The sequence below is a fragment of the Pseudophryne corroboree genome, chromosome 1 (genome assembly GCF_028390025.1).
Source record: "Pseudophryne corroboree isolate aPseCor3 chromosome 1, aPseCor3.hap2, whole genome shotgun sequence".
Taxonomy (NCBI): Eukaryota; Metazoa; Chordata; class Amphibia; order Anura; family Myobatrachidae; genus Pseudophryne; species Pseudophryne corroboree.
In genome coordinates this window covers 606,338,002-606,352,958 of record NC_086444.1, presented here as the reverse complement: position 1 = coordinate 606,352,958, position 14,957 = coordinate 606,338,002, and the positions used below count along the sequence as shown (strand labels likewise).

At 48.1% G+C, this 14,957-nt stretch overlaps 1 protein-coding gene across 1 annotated transcript in view; it reads left to right on the top strand.

Annotated features, from left to right (window-relative positions):
- The window catches only part of WDR18 (WD repeat domain 18), a 51,388-nt gene that overhangs the window by 29,274 nt on the left and 7,157 nt on the right, over positions 1-14,957 (top strand). The window contains exons 6-7 of the mRNA XM_063914370.1: positions 6,338-6,396; positions 14,810-14,934. Of these exons, the coding sequence (XP_063770440.1) occupies positions 6,338-6,396; positions 14,810-14,934 (184 nt within the window). The remainder of the gene's footprint in view (positions 1-6,337; positions 6,397-14,809; positions 14,935-14,957) is intronic.

Sequence of the window (14,957 nt, the reverse complement as noted above, 5' to 3'; positions counted from 1 at the left end):
TCCGGAGAATCTAAGTTCGGACGTTTAGTTTTGCAGGCCACCGACAGCACTCCCTCCCTGGGGAAAAACTTTGGGACGTCCCCTACTGTATAGGACTCCAGTGTCCCCTAGTGGATGAAAGAGAAAAGAGGATTTTGGTACTTACCGATAAATCCATTTCTCTGAATCCTCTAGGGGACACTGGACGCCCGCCTCGGTGCTGTCAACCTGCTGTGTTCAATGTTCTTGTTTTCAACAGTTCGTGCAAACAGCGTTAGTTATTCGGTTAAGAGTTCTTGGCCGCTGTTTGATATGTTGTACGGTTCGGTTCCTCGCCATGGGCTATAGTGTCATGTTCTATTCTCTCAGTCAAATTTTTCAAACTGAGGGATGAGGGATGTGAAGGGGGAGGAGCCGGCTGTGCAGACAATGCTAATTTAAGATTGTGCCACACCTCCGGTTCAAGGCTTCACACCCCTACTGTATAGGACTCCAGTGTCCCCTAGAGGATTCAGAGAAATGGATTTATCGGTAAGTACCAAAATCCTCTTCTCTAACGTCCTAAGTGGATGCTGGGGACTCCGTAAGGACCATGGGGATTAGCGGCTCTGCAGGAGACTGGGCACAACTATAAAGAAAGCTTTTAGACTACTGGTGTGCACTGGCTCCTCCCACTAAGACCCTCCTCCAGACCTCAGTTAGATTCTTGTGCCCGGCCGAGCTGGATGCACACTAGGGGCTCTCCTGAGCACCTAGAAAGAAAGTATATTTAGGTTTTTTATTTTCAGTGAGATCTGCTGGCAACAGACTCACTGCAGCGAGGGACTAAGGGGAGAAGAAGCGAACCTACCTAACAGGTGGTAGTTTGGGCTTCTTAGGCTACTGGACACCATTAGCTCCAGAGGGATCGACCGCAGGACCTGACCTTGGTGTTCGTTCCCGGAGCCGCGCCGCCGTCCCCCTTACAGAGCCAGAAGCACGAAGAAGGTCCGGAAAATCGGTGGCAGAAGACTTCAGTCTTCACCAAGGTAGCGCACAGCACTGCAGCTGTGCGCCATTGCTCCTCATGTACACCTCATACTTCGGTCACTGATGGGTGCAGGGCGCTGGGGGGGGGGCGCCCTGAGGGCAATAAATAACACCTTGGCTGGCAAAATATACATCATATATAGTCCCAGAGGCTATATAGATGTAAAATCACCCCTGCCAGTATCACAGAAAAAGCGGGAGAAAGTCCGCCAAAAAGGGGGCGGGGCTTCTCCCTCAGCACACTGGCGCCATTTTTCCCTCACAGTTCCGCTGGAAGGAAGCTCCCTGGCTCTCCCCTGCAGTCTGAGAATACTACAGAAGGGTAAAAAAGAGAGGGGGGGCACTAAATTTAGGCGCAGTATATATATATATATATATATATATATATATATATATATATATATATATATATATATATATATATATAAAAAAAAGCAGCTATAGGGAAAGCACTCATTGATTAAGGGATCCCAGTGTTATATAGCGCTCTGGTGTGTGCTGGCATACTCTCTCTCTGTCTCCCCAAAGGGCTTTGTGGGGTCCTGTCCTCTGTCAGAGCATTCCCTGTGTGTTTGCGGTGTGTCGGTACGGCTGTGTCGACATGTTTGATGAGGAGGCTTATGTGGAGGCGGAGCAGATGCCTGTAAATGTGATGTCACCCCCTGCGGGGTCGACACCTGAGTGGATGGTGCTGTGGAAGGAATTACGTGATAGTGTCGACTCCTTACATAAAAGGTTTGACGACATACCTAATGTGGGACAGCCGGCTTCTCAGCCTGTGCCTGCCCAGGCGTCTCAAAAACCATCAGGGGCTCTAAAACGCCCGCTACCTCAGATGGTTGACACAGATGTCGACACGGATACTGACTCCAGTGTCGACTACGAAGAGACTAATGTAACTTCCAGTAGGGCCACACGTTACATGATTGAGGCAATGAAAAATGTGTTGCACATTTCTGATGTTAACCCCGGTACCACAAAAAAGGGTATAATGTTTGGAGAGAAAAAACTACCAGTAGCTTTTCCTCCATCTGAAGAGTTAAACGAAGTGTGTAAAGAAGCGTGGGCTTCCCCTGATAAAAAGATGGTAATTTCTAAGAGGTTACTAATGGCGTACCCTTTCCCGCCAGAGGATAGGTCACGCTGGGAAACATCCCCTAGGGTGGATAAAGCGCTCACACGCTTGTCGAAGAAGGTGGCACTACCGTCTCCGGATACGGCCGCCATGAAGGAATCTGCTGATAGAAAGCAGGAGGCTATCCTGAAATCTATATATACACACACAGGTGTGATACTGAGACCGGCTATAGCTTCAGCCTGGATGTGCAGCGCTGCTGCTGCGTGGTCAGATTCCCTGTCAGAAAATATAGATACCCTAGACAGGGACACTATTTTGCTGAACGTAGAGCATATAAAAGACGCACTTTTATACATGAGGGATGCACAGAGGGATATTTGCCGGCTGGCATCCAAAATTAGTGCTATGTCCATTTCTGCCAGGAGAGGGTTATGGACTCGGCAGTGGACAGGTGATGCAGATTCCAAACGACACATGGAAGTTCTGCCTTATAAGGGTGAGGAATTGTTCGGGGATGGTCTCTCGGACCTCGTTTCCACAGCAACAGCTGGGAAGTCTACATTTTTGCCCCATGTTCCCTCACAACCAAAGAAAGCACCGTATTATCAGGTACAGTCCTTTCGGCCCAATAGGGGCAAGCGGGTTAAAGGCGCGTCCTTTCTGCCCAGAGGCAGAGGTAGAGGGAAAAAGCTGCAGCATACAGCCAGTTCCCAGGAGCAAAAGTCCTCCCCCGCTTCCTCTAAGTCCACAGCATGACGCTGGGGCTCCACAGGCAGAGCCAGGTACGGTGGGGGCCCGTCTCAAGCATTCCAGCAATCAGTGGGCTCGCTCACGGGTGGATACCTGGATCCTTCAAATAGTATCTCAGGGGTACAAACTGGAATTCGAGACGTCTCCTCCCCGCGTTTCCTCAAATCTGCCTTGCCAACCACTCCCTCAGGCAGGGAGGCAGTGTTACAGGCAATTCAAAAGCTGTATTCACAACAAGTGATAGTAAAGGTGCCCCTACTTCAACAAGGAAGGGGTTACTATTCCACAATGTTTGTGGTACCGAAACCGGACGGTTCGGTGAGACCCATTTTAAATTTGAAATCCTTGAACACATATATCAAAAAATGCAAGTTCAAGATGGAATCGCTCAGGGCGGTTATTGCAAGCCTGGACAAGGGAGATTACATGGTATCGCTGGACATCAAGGATGCTTACCTACATGTCCCCATTTACCATTCTCACCAGGAGTACCTCAGGTTTGTGGTACAAGATTGTCATTACCAATTCCAGACGTTGCCGTTCGGTCTCTCCACGGCTCCGAGGGTCTTTACCAAGGTAATGGCGGAAATGATGATACTCCTTCGAAGGAAGGGAGTTTTAATTATCCCGTACTTGGACGATCTCCTGATAAAGGCGAGGTCCAGAGAGCAGTTGTTGGTAGGGGTAGCACTATCTCGGGAAGTGCTACAACAGCACGGCTGGATTCTAAACATTCCAAAGTCACAGCTGGTCCCTACGACACGCCTGCTGTTCCTAGGGATGGTTCTGGACACAGAACAGAGAAAAGTGTTTCTCCCGGAGGAGAAGGCCAAGGAGCTGTCATCTCTAGTCAGAGGCCTCCTAAAACCAAAACAGGTGTCGGTGCATCACTGCACGCGGATCCTGGGAAAAATGGTAGCTTCCTACGAAGCGATTCCATTCGGCAGGTTTCATGCAAGAACCTTTCAGTGGGACCTGTTGGACAAGTGGTCCGGATCGCATCTTCAGATGCATCGTCTGATAACCCTGTCTCCAAGGACAAGGGTGTCTCTGCTGTGGTGGCTGCAGAGTGCTCATCTTCAAGAGGGCCGCAGATTCGGCATACAGGACTGGGTCCTGGTGACCACGGATGCCAGCCTTCGAGGCTGGGGAGCAGTCACACAGGGAAGAAACTTCCAAGGACTATGGTCAAGTCAGGAGACTTCCCTGCACATAAATATTCTGGAACTAAGAGCCATTTACAATGCCCTAAGTCAGGCAAAACCCCTGCTTCAAAACCAGCCGGTACTGATCCAGTCAGACAACATCACGGCAGTCGCCCATGTAAATCGACAGGGCGGCACGAGAAGCAGGACGGCGATGGCAGAAGCCACAAGGATTCTCCGATGGGCAGAAAATCACGTGTTAGCACTGTCAGCAGTGTTCATTCCGGGAGTGGACAACTGGGAAGCAGACTTCCTCAGCAGGCACGACCTCCACCCGGGAGAGTGGGGACTTCATCCAGAAGTCTTTCAAATGATTGTAAACCAGTGGGAAAAACCACAGGTGGACATGATGGCGTCCCGCCTAAACAAAAAGCTAGAAAAATATTGCGCCAGGTCAAGAGACCCGCAGGCGATAGCTGTGGACGCTCTGGTAACACCGTGGGTGTACCGATCGGTTTATGTGTTCCCTCCTCTTCCTCTCATACCAAAGGTACTGAGGATAATAAGGAGAAGAGGAGTAAGAACTATACTCATTGTTCCGGATTGGCCAAGAAGAGCATGGTATCCGGAACTTCAAGAAATGATGTCAGAGGACCCATGGCCTCTACCGCTCAGACAGGACCTGCTGCAGCAGGGGCCCTGTCTGTTCCAAGACTTACCGCGGCTGCGTTTGACGGCATGGCGGTTGAACACCGGATCCTGAAGGAAAAGGGCATTCCGGAGGAAGTCATCCCTACGCTGATAAAAGCTAGGAAAGAAGTAGCCGCGAACCATTATCACCGCATATGGCGAAAATATGTTGCGTGGTGTGAGGCCAGGAAGGCCCCAACGGAAGAATTTCAGCTGGGCCGGTTCCTGCACTTCCTACAGTCAGGGGTGACTATGGGCCTTAAATTGGGTTCCATTAAGGTCCAGATTTCGGCTCTATCGATTTTCTTCCAGAGAGAATTGGCTTCACTACCTGAAGTTCAGACTTTTGTTAAGGGAGTGCTGCATATACAGCCCCCTTTTGTGCCTCCAGTGGCACCTTGGGATCTCAACGTGGTGTTGGATTTCCTAAAGTCACATTGGTTTGAGCCACTGAAAACCGTGGATTTAAAATATCTCACGTGGAAAGTGGTCATGTTGTTGGCCTTGGCTTCGGCCAGGCGTGTTTCAGAATTGGCGGCTTTGTCATGTAAAAGCCCTTATCTGATTTTCCATATGGATAGGGCAGAATTGAGGACTCGTCCCCAGTTTCTCCCCAAAGTGGTATCAGCTCTTCATCTGAACCAACCTATCGTGGTGCCTGCGGCTACGAATGACTTGGAGGCTTCCAAGTTGTTGGATGTAGTCAGGGCCCTAAAAATTTATGTTTCCAGGACAGCTGGAGTCAGGAAGACTGACTCGCTTTTTATCCTGTATGTGCCCAACAAGTTGGGTGCTCCTGCTTATAAGCAGACTATTGCTCGCTGGATCTGTAGTACGATTCAGCTTGCACATTCTGCGGCTGGACTGCCGCATCCTAAATCAGTAATAGCCCATTCCACGAGGAAAGTGGGCTCTTCTTGGGCGGCTGCCCGAGGGGTCTCGGCTCTTCAACTTTGCCGAGCTGCTACTTGGTCAGGGGCAAACACGTTTGCTAAATTCTACAAATTTGATACCCTGGCTGATGAGGACCTTGAGTTCTCTCATTCGGTGCTGCAGAGTCATCCGCACTCTCCCGCCCGTTTGGGAGCTTTGGTATAATCCCCATGGTCCTTACGGAGTCCCCAGCATCCACTTAGGACGTTAGAGAAAATAAGAATTTACTCACCGGTAATTCTATTTCTCATAGTCCGTAGTGGATGCTGGGCGCCCATCCCAAGTGCGGATTGTCTGCAATACTTGTATATAGTTATTGCTTAACTAAAGGGTTATTGTTGAGCTATCTGTTGAGAGGCTCAGTTGTTATCATGCTGTTAACTGGGTATTGTATCACGAGTTATACGGTGTGATTGGTGTGGCTGGTATGAGTCTTACCCGGGATTCAAAATCCTTCCTAATTGTGTCAGCTCTTCCGGGCACAGTATCCTAACTGAGGTCTGGAGGAGGGTCTTAGTGGGAGGAGCCAGTGCACACCAGTAGTCTAAAAGCTTTCTTTATAGTTGTGCCCAGTCTCCTGCAGAGCCGCTAATCCCCATGGTCCTTACGGAGTCCCCAGCATCCACTACGGACTATGAGAAATAGAATTACCGGTGAGTAAATTCTTATTTTATATATATATATATATATATATATAAGAGAGAGATTTTACAATCTTGTATTATATTTTCAGCCAGTACAGCGAGACAAAACCTTCAACACTGAACAGGAGAAGGTGTTCAGAGGACACAGGTAGGAAATCGCTGTCCTTGTCCGTGCTTATCAGTGTATTCCCAGTTTTGATGTGTCAGGAATAGCTTTCTTCCTCCCCCTATATTAACTCCACCATAAAGGTGCCCATTCCATAAAAATCTAGGCTGTTTAATGCACATTATGTCTAGTTACCTTTAAGTAATACAAGAAGATTGATCTACACTGTAGACCATATGCTATACACCACAATTCAGTGCAGATAAATAAATCTCTGGTGACTTTTCTAGGCAGACAGTACCCCATTTATGAACTTCTTACCTTTCTCACCGCTGCCACTTGAATGATAATCTGACTTTGCAATCAGTCAACATGCCTGCTCGATGATCACTGCACTTATTTCCAGTGAGATCCAATGCACAATACTGTATGTTCACTCTCATTATGCTTTTTTTTATGGAAACTACTGATTGTTTTTTGCTTCAATGATTTGCTGATGGTTTTTAACAGCATCATTAGTCATGTGTCGTACAACCATAGCGGTCTGAAACGTGGATGTTGTCATTAATTTGCAGATCATGTGTGCACACACTTGCCTGAATACAACATTGTAGAATAAAAAGCAATCAAACTGTGTACCTGTTAACCACTTGCCTGGCATGGTCGCATCGGATGCGACCACACCAGCAAATGTTTTATCTGACCTGGTCGCACCAGATGGGACCAGTCAGCTAAATAGTGTTAGCAGCAGCAGAGAAGGGAAACTTACCTCAGCTGCTGCTGTTGTCAGAGGAAACGGAAGGTCCCTCTGCCTCCCTGAACCCTCCCCTCAGTGTTGCCGATCATATCTGATCAGCTAGCATAGCAGGACCCCCCGCCCAGTGGCTGCAGACAATGGCAGCCGCTGGGAAAGTGTAAAATAAGCCAGCCCCAAAAACCACCAACCCCCGGGGGGTATTCAATTAAGTCAGGCATTCCCAACCACAGTCCTCGAGGCACACCAACAGTGCAGGTTTTAGTGATATCCAGGCTTCAGCACAGGTGACTTAATTAGTAGCTCAGTTATTTTGATTTAACCATCTGTGCTGAAGCCTGGATATCACTAAAACCTGCACTGTTGGTGTGCCTTGAGGACCGTGGTTGGGAATGCCTGAATTAAGTGCTGGGTTGTTGTTTTTTTCGAATTTAACACAGGGTGTTCGATTGCGGGCATTTTCACTTTTTTTTTTTTTTAAATTGGCATAGGTGAAGATTGCACTGCAAATTCGCCAAAACATGTGTATCAACAGCGAATTCGACAATACACGTGGTCTTCGCCAGTGCCGTATTTTTCGACCAGTCGAAGAAACGGAACAGGAATTGAATAGGTCAATGTAAATACGACCTAAAAACTGGCGAAAAGTGCCGTGTGTTTCAACTGGTCGAAGAAATGGCACTAATTGAGTACCCTCCTTAATTGGCAGCCATCTGATAGTCCTGGCAATTGTGGGACTAAACGGAGCGTAATACCTCTTTCAGACATACAACTTTCAGACATATCCCAGCTCAGACCCAGGTTTTTCAACTCTGCAAAAAAACCCGGGTTTTTGCTCGAGAACCCCTTTCACACTACACATTAGACCCAGGAAATTCCAGGGTCGACCAATGTTCACACTGAACCAAGGTATTTATTTATTTTTATTTTTTAACATCCCCACTGTAACACAGTCATAAAGCTGGGTACACACTGGCCGATATATATTGTGGGTATCATGGGTGCGTCAGCGGGGGTGTACCAGCTATAGGACTTTGAACGACGACGTTCACAGACATATCGTTTTGGCCCTGCAGCAGAGTCTATGGCTGATATATCTGCAGAGGCAAATTGCTGCTTTTGGTGACTGACATCATAACTGCATGGGCACGCGTAAATGCTCACCCATGTGACGTCAGGCATGGCACGTCAGGCAAGGGATTGATAAGTGTGTATGTACTTACCAATCGTCGAATAAGTCATCCTAGTGTTTACCCAGCATCACATACCAGCATAACTTAAAGATGCTGCCCCGGGCAGTCACACACTGTATTAATTACGCGGCACCCAGCCACCCACAAATACTTTATGGACGCTGCCCCTGTCACACACACACCTACAGCTATTCTGTGAGTCTGGAAGCCGTGACTGCGCAAGGTGGAGCTACTGATGTGCTGCCCAGCCAATCAGAGCTGTTTCCCCAGACCCATATCTTAAAACCTGGGTCTAGTGTTTTCATACTGCAGAAACCCAGGTCCACCCTGCACAGACCCGGGAATAACCCAAGTAACAGGGTCATGGACCCGGGACTCCCAACCCGGGTCAATAGCTTTCACACTACCAGTAGACCCGGGTCATTTAGGTGGGTCCAGTATGATTTAACGACAGTCGGGATTCCAGCCGTCTGTATACCAACAACTGCATCCCAGCCGTCAGTATGCCTTCAGTGGACCGAGCGCAGAGAGTCCCCTTGTGGGCTCGTTGCGCTAGCCATGCTGTGGGCTCTTTGGCACGCTGCGCATGCCACAGGTTCTATTCCCACTCTATGGGTGTCGTGGACACCTACGAGTGGGAATAGCTTCCTTTGAGCCGGGATTCCGGCTGTCGGTATTGTCAGCAGTAGGGTTTCCGACGTTGGTATCCTGACCCCCAGGATCCTGACTGCCGATTTAAATTAACTGCAACCCGTTTAGGCTGCGGGGAAATTACGGGGATTTTGAAGCATGTTTGAAAGGGGTATGTGTGAAGTATGTACTGTCATTTGGGTGTTCTCTGTTTCAAAATATCGGTGGGTGGAATATTTGTAGTTTCTTTTTCATCCACTAGGGGTCACTGGAGTACTCTTGGGATATGGACGATGTTAGCAAGGACAGGCACTGAATATTTAAATTTCAGTAACTCTCCTTCCTTCAATACTCCCAGAATACCTCAGTGTTTTTTCGGTGCTCACATGGATAGGAGCACAAAGTGTGGACCTCCAGGGGGGGACATATTTTACTTTTAGATATTTTATTTTTTATACTTTTTTCTGATTATAATCCCTTCCAGTTTACACAAAAGCTATAGGTCCGGGATTACAGAAGCTGCTGTGTGCAGCTCTTGGCGTGTCGGGCCTCACAATAGGAGCCCCCTCACAGCCACAAGCAGCTCAGCTAACTTCAGCTGAGGCTGCAGAAAGGACTGGACGGAGCTTGCTGGAGAAGCCCCGTCAGAGCCCAAGAGCACAGGTCAGCTACAAAAGCCCATCACAAAACAGGATCGCAGGTATTAATGACCGGGGCGGTCAGCTCACGCTGCCGCCCCGCTGTGTGTGGGGACTGCGCGCCGCCATAGCTGTTGCCCGCCGCCGGCCACTAATCCCCTGCTGCCTGCCACTTGTCACAGGCTCCCTTGCGCCCGCTCTAGCCGCCGCTCCCGACTCGCCGGCCAGTGTTAGAATCCTGCGCATAGGGGAGCCAGCGAGATGATACCTGTTGCCGCCGCCCGCTAATACGCTCCACACCGCTCCCCAATATTACAGAGCGCCCGTTACACAGTACGGGAGCTCACGCTGGGGGTGTGAGTTGCGGCGGCTCAGCCCTCACTCAGACCGCGGACAGCGCTCAGGGCTGCCGCGGTCTGTCCCCTTTACGTGCAGCGCAGCTGAAGGGGGGGGGGGAAATAATGCCCACAGCAGCAGTACTAGACAGGCTGTTAAGCCTAGATTATAAGTTATTAAATATGTGCTTTTATTGAGAGAGGCTGCATTCTATTGTGAAATGCTGCTTTATGTTGAGAAATGCTGCATTATATTGAGAGAGGCTGCATTATATTGAGAGAGGCTGCTGCATTATATTGAGAGAGGCTGCTGCATTATATTGAGAGAGGCTGCTGCATTATATTGAGAGAGGCTGCTGCTTTATATTAAGGCTGCTTTATATTGAGAGAGGCTGCATTAGATTGAGTGTTAAGGGCATGGTTTTAAGGGCACGTCTTTATAACCTAGTATGCTATGTTATAGAATGTAAGCACATGGCTGGAAGCCATTTTAACCATACTTCCTGTTTCTTCTTCCAGAAAGGGCTATCCTACAACAATACTCCACCGGATGGCGTAGGGGTGTTGGTAGGACTTTTGGATCAGTTTTCCTATAGTCTGGCCACATGCACTGCCTTCAGCCGTACAACATAATGCATAAGGCTCCAGCAAAAACAAAGATGCAGTGTAACTGCAATGTCTGTCAGTGTGTGTTGCCTCACAAGATGGGCGCTGCTCGACGAGAGACACACGGCAAGAATTGAGGCTCGGGGAGACCACAAGAGATACCAGAGGGTCTCAGAATAGGTCTCCGTCTTTGCACAGATCCCAGTCTAGTTCGGGTCACAAAGATAGTTCTCATTTGCTTATACTTTCCCAGTTTCTGCTATATAGCATCCTGGCGACTGCGCAGGATGAGCATGAGGAAGGTGAATTGGACCAGCAGTCAGATATTGAGGATATTGACAGCCGGCATTGATAATATCAGGGTGGTACGTCAGTCTCTGATTTTTACAGACACTGAAGAACCGCTGACAAATAATAAGGTGGTATTTACTAAACGACAGAGATCTTTAGTGTGTTTTCAGACTGTTAATAGAGGCATGGCAGAATCCGCATAAACGGGTTTCTATACCTCGCCGGTTTAAGTCTAGTTAACCGTTTCCACAGTTGTGACATCTACATAGGAGAATCCGCCAATGGTGGATTCGTCTGTGTCAAAACTTACAAAAAAATTAACCATTCCAGTACCAACTGCTACTACGCTTCAAGATCCGTCAGAGCGTAAGCTAAAAGTCCATGTATACAGCAGCAGGGGTGCTGCTTAGACCTGGTTTGGTTGGAATTTGGGTACATAAGGCGGTGATTATATTGATAACACAACTCAGATCCGCCTGCAAGTCGACCACCTTATACTTCTTGCTGATCACATCGGTGAAGCTGCTGAGTATTTATGTACAGCTTCTACGGACGTCTGTCAGGTCAGTTCTCGCTTTTCAGCGTCACTAGTTTCGGCACGACGGGCTCTCTGAAAGCATTACCTTCCGCTGGCAAGAAGTTGTTTAATTCTAAATTAGGCCTTTTCGAGGCCGTGGTAGAGGAACAACCACACCTAGTAGATGTGGTAGAGGACGTGGTTTACAACGCTAGGGCCACCAAGAAGCCTGGGGCATGACGTGCTCCCAGCCCATGTCTGAGTTCTGGAAATCGCAATTCAGTCTCTGCTAGATTCAGCAGTTTGTTTCCAGTTCCTGTTCACTAACAAGGTCAGGGTTATTATGCCAGTTTTTTGTAGGACCAAAGCCGGATGGCTCGGTCAGACCAATATTGAACTTAAAGGGTCTCAGTCAGTACGTCACTTACTACAGATTCAAGATGGAATCCCTGCTGTCAGTAATTGCAGGTTTAGAGCTACAGGATTACAATATGGCCACTTCATCAGAGGTTCTTGCGTTTGCGCTACAGCGAAACCATTACCAGTTTCAGACTCTACCGTTTGGCCTCTCGTCAGCGCCTCGGGTAGTCCCCAAACTGATGTCTGTGATGATAGCTCCTCTCAAATCCCTGGGAGTGATAATAGTTCCATACTTGGACCATCTACTCATCAAACTCTGTCTCAACAGATGATCCTCCAACATAATTTACCTACCAGAACAGAAAGTACAGAGTGTTCGTCATCTGGTACAATTAGTGCTCAAGCCACGCACAGTCTCTGTACATTTGTGCATTCGATTGTTAGGAAATATGGTGGCAGCTTTCGAAGCGCTTCAGTTCGGAAGATTTCACTCGCGTCCTTTTCACCTGGATGTGCTCGCACAGTGGTCGGCCTCACATCGGCAGATTCACCAGATGGTGATGTTGTCTCCACGGGCCAGAGTATCTCTACTCTGGTGGCTCAAAGTACACACGCTAACTGCAGGAAAACGGTCCGGCGTCTGGAATTGGATAATTCTAACGACGGACGCGAGTCTCAGAGGTTGTGGAGCTGTGGTTCAAAGTTGTCAGCTCCAGGGTCTCTGGGCAGATCACAAAAGATTGCTGTCTCTAAATGTCCTGGAACTCCAGGTAATTTACAATGCGCTACGACAAGCAGTGCACATGCTTCGGTCTCAGTCTGCCCAAGTGCAGTCAGACAACGCGACGGCGGTCGCATAGATCAACAAACAAGGAGGAACGAGAAGCCGCATGGCCATGCGGGAAGTAGCTTGAATCCTCAATTGGGCCGAGCATCACCAAGTGATATTGTCGGCAGTGTTCATTCCGGGAGTGGACGACTGGAAGGCGGATTATCTAAGCCGTCGGGATTTTCATCCAGGAGAATGGTCATTAAATCCAGAAGTGTTTCACATGTTGGTCCAGATGTGGGGTTACCCTCAAGTGGACCTGATGGCATCTCTCCACAATCACCTATTACCCCAGTATGTGTCCAGAACGCGAGATCCAAAGGCAGTGGCTATGGATGCTCTCACAATCGCGTGGCCATACAGTCTAGTGTATCTGTTTCCACCGTTTCCGCTGCTCCCTCTGTTGCTACAACGGATCAAAAGAGAGTCCGCCACAGTCATACTAGTGGCGCCTCATTGGCCTCGGAGAGCTTGGTTCTCGGATCTCCGCGGACTTCTCGCAGACGATCCTTGGCCGCTCCCGCTACGTCCGGACCTATTAAAACAGGGTCCGTTCCTTTACCCCGATTTAGCGCGGCTGCGTTTGACGGGGTGGCTGTTGAGACCGCCCTCTTAAGAAGAGAGGGCATTCCAGAATCGGTTATACCAACCATGTTATGTGCTAGGAAGCCAGTTACGGCAGCTTATTATTACAGAATTTGGCGTGCCTATATAGGTTGGTGTGAAACTCGTAAGTTTCCGACATCATATTTCAAGTTATCCCGACTTTTGTTATTTCTACAGACAGGGTTAGATGGAGGACTGCGTTTATATACACTAAAGGTGCAGGTATCTGCTTTGTCAATTTACTTTCAAAGACAATTGGCTCTATTGCCGTCGGTACACACTTTTCTGCAAGGTGTCCTCAGAGTACAGCCTCCATTCATTCCACCTACAGCGCCATGGGACTTGAATCTGGTTTAGGTTTTTTTTTTTACAGTCTTCATATTTTGAACCCTTACAACAAGTTATTAAGTTTCTCACTTGGGAAACAATTTTTCTCCTAGCCTTGGCTTCGGCAAGGCGTGTTTCAGATTTGGGTGCCTTGTCATGCAAGCCACCGTAGTTGGTGTTTCATGATGACAGAGCGGAACTTCGGACGAATCCCGCTTTCTTGCCAAAGGTAGTGTCATCTTTTCACATCAATCAACCAATAGTAGTTCCTGTGTTAACAGAAGATTCTGTAACTTTGGATGTGGTACGCGCACTACGCGTTTATGTATCCCGAACGTCTACAGTTCGTAAGAGGATACGTTGTTTGTTCTCTATGAGGCTGCCAAGATGGGTTGGCCAGCTTCTATGCAAACCTTATCCAGATGGATTAAACTGACCATACGTCAGGCTTGCCTTCATTCTAGGTTATAGCCGCCTACATCAGTAACAGCTCATTCCACACGTTCTGTGGGAACTTCATGGGCAGCTGGTCGTGGAGCTTCTACGACGCAGCTTTGCTGTGCGGCTACTTGGTCATCAGTGCACACGTTTGTGCGCTTTTACCAGTTTCATTCGTTTGCGGCATCAGCGCCTAGCTTTGGCCGCCTAGTGTTACAGGTGCCAAACAGCTCTCCCGCCCACGAGGGAAGCTTCGGTACGTCCCAAGAGTACTCCAGTGACCCCTAGTGGATGAAAAAGAAAATAGGATTTTGGTACTTACCAGGTAAATCCTTTTCTTTGAATCCATAGGGGGCACTGGATGCCCACCCAGAGCAGTTTTACCTTGTTTGTGGTAAGTTCAGTGGATCTTATGGTAACACATTCTCACCGATTTATCGGTTATGGTGTCAACTGTTTAGTTGTCAGTTACGTTATGTGTCAACTTTATTGTTGTCCGTTATGTTATAATGTTATAGGTAATTCTCCATTGTTCATCCTCTCTATCGCTCCTGTTCGCCTCAGGAAAAAACACTGAGGTATTCTGGGAGTATGGAAGGGAGGAGAGTTACTGAAATTTAAATATCCAGTGCCTGTCCTTGCTAACACCGTCCATATCCCAAGAGTACTCCAGTGCCCCCTATGGATTCAAAGAAAAGGATTTACCTGGTAAGTACCAAAATCCTATTTTTGTTACAATCAAATTTAATTTATAGTGCTTCGGTATCCACACAGTCTGCTTAAGGTAGTGTTTGAAAGACTCGGTGCAGTGGTGCAGCATTACAGTTCTATCGTATTCCAAGTATGCAGGCAGAAGGTTGTTCTGTACCCCCTACTGCAAAAATAATCATTTACTTGCTTCAAATCACCCTTTATCGTTCTTTCATTTCAGAGACCAAGTGACATGTCTATCTGTGTCACTGGATGGGAGTATGCTAATATCAGGATCTCATGATGAAACCGTGTGTGTATGGGACATCCAGAGCAAGCAATGCCTACGTACAGTCAACCACAGAGGTAGGGTCATGTTTGGCCTCTGG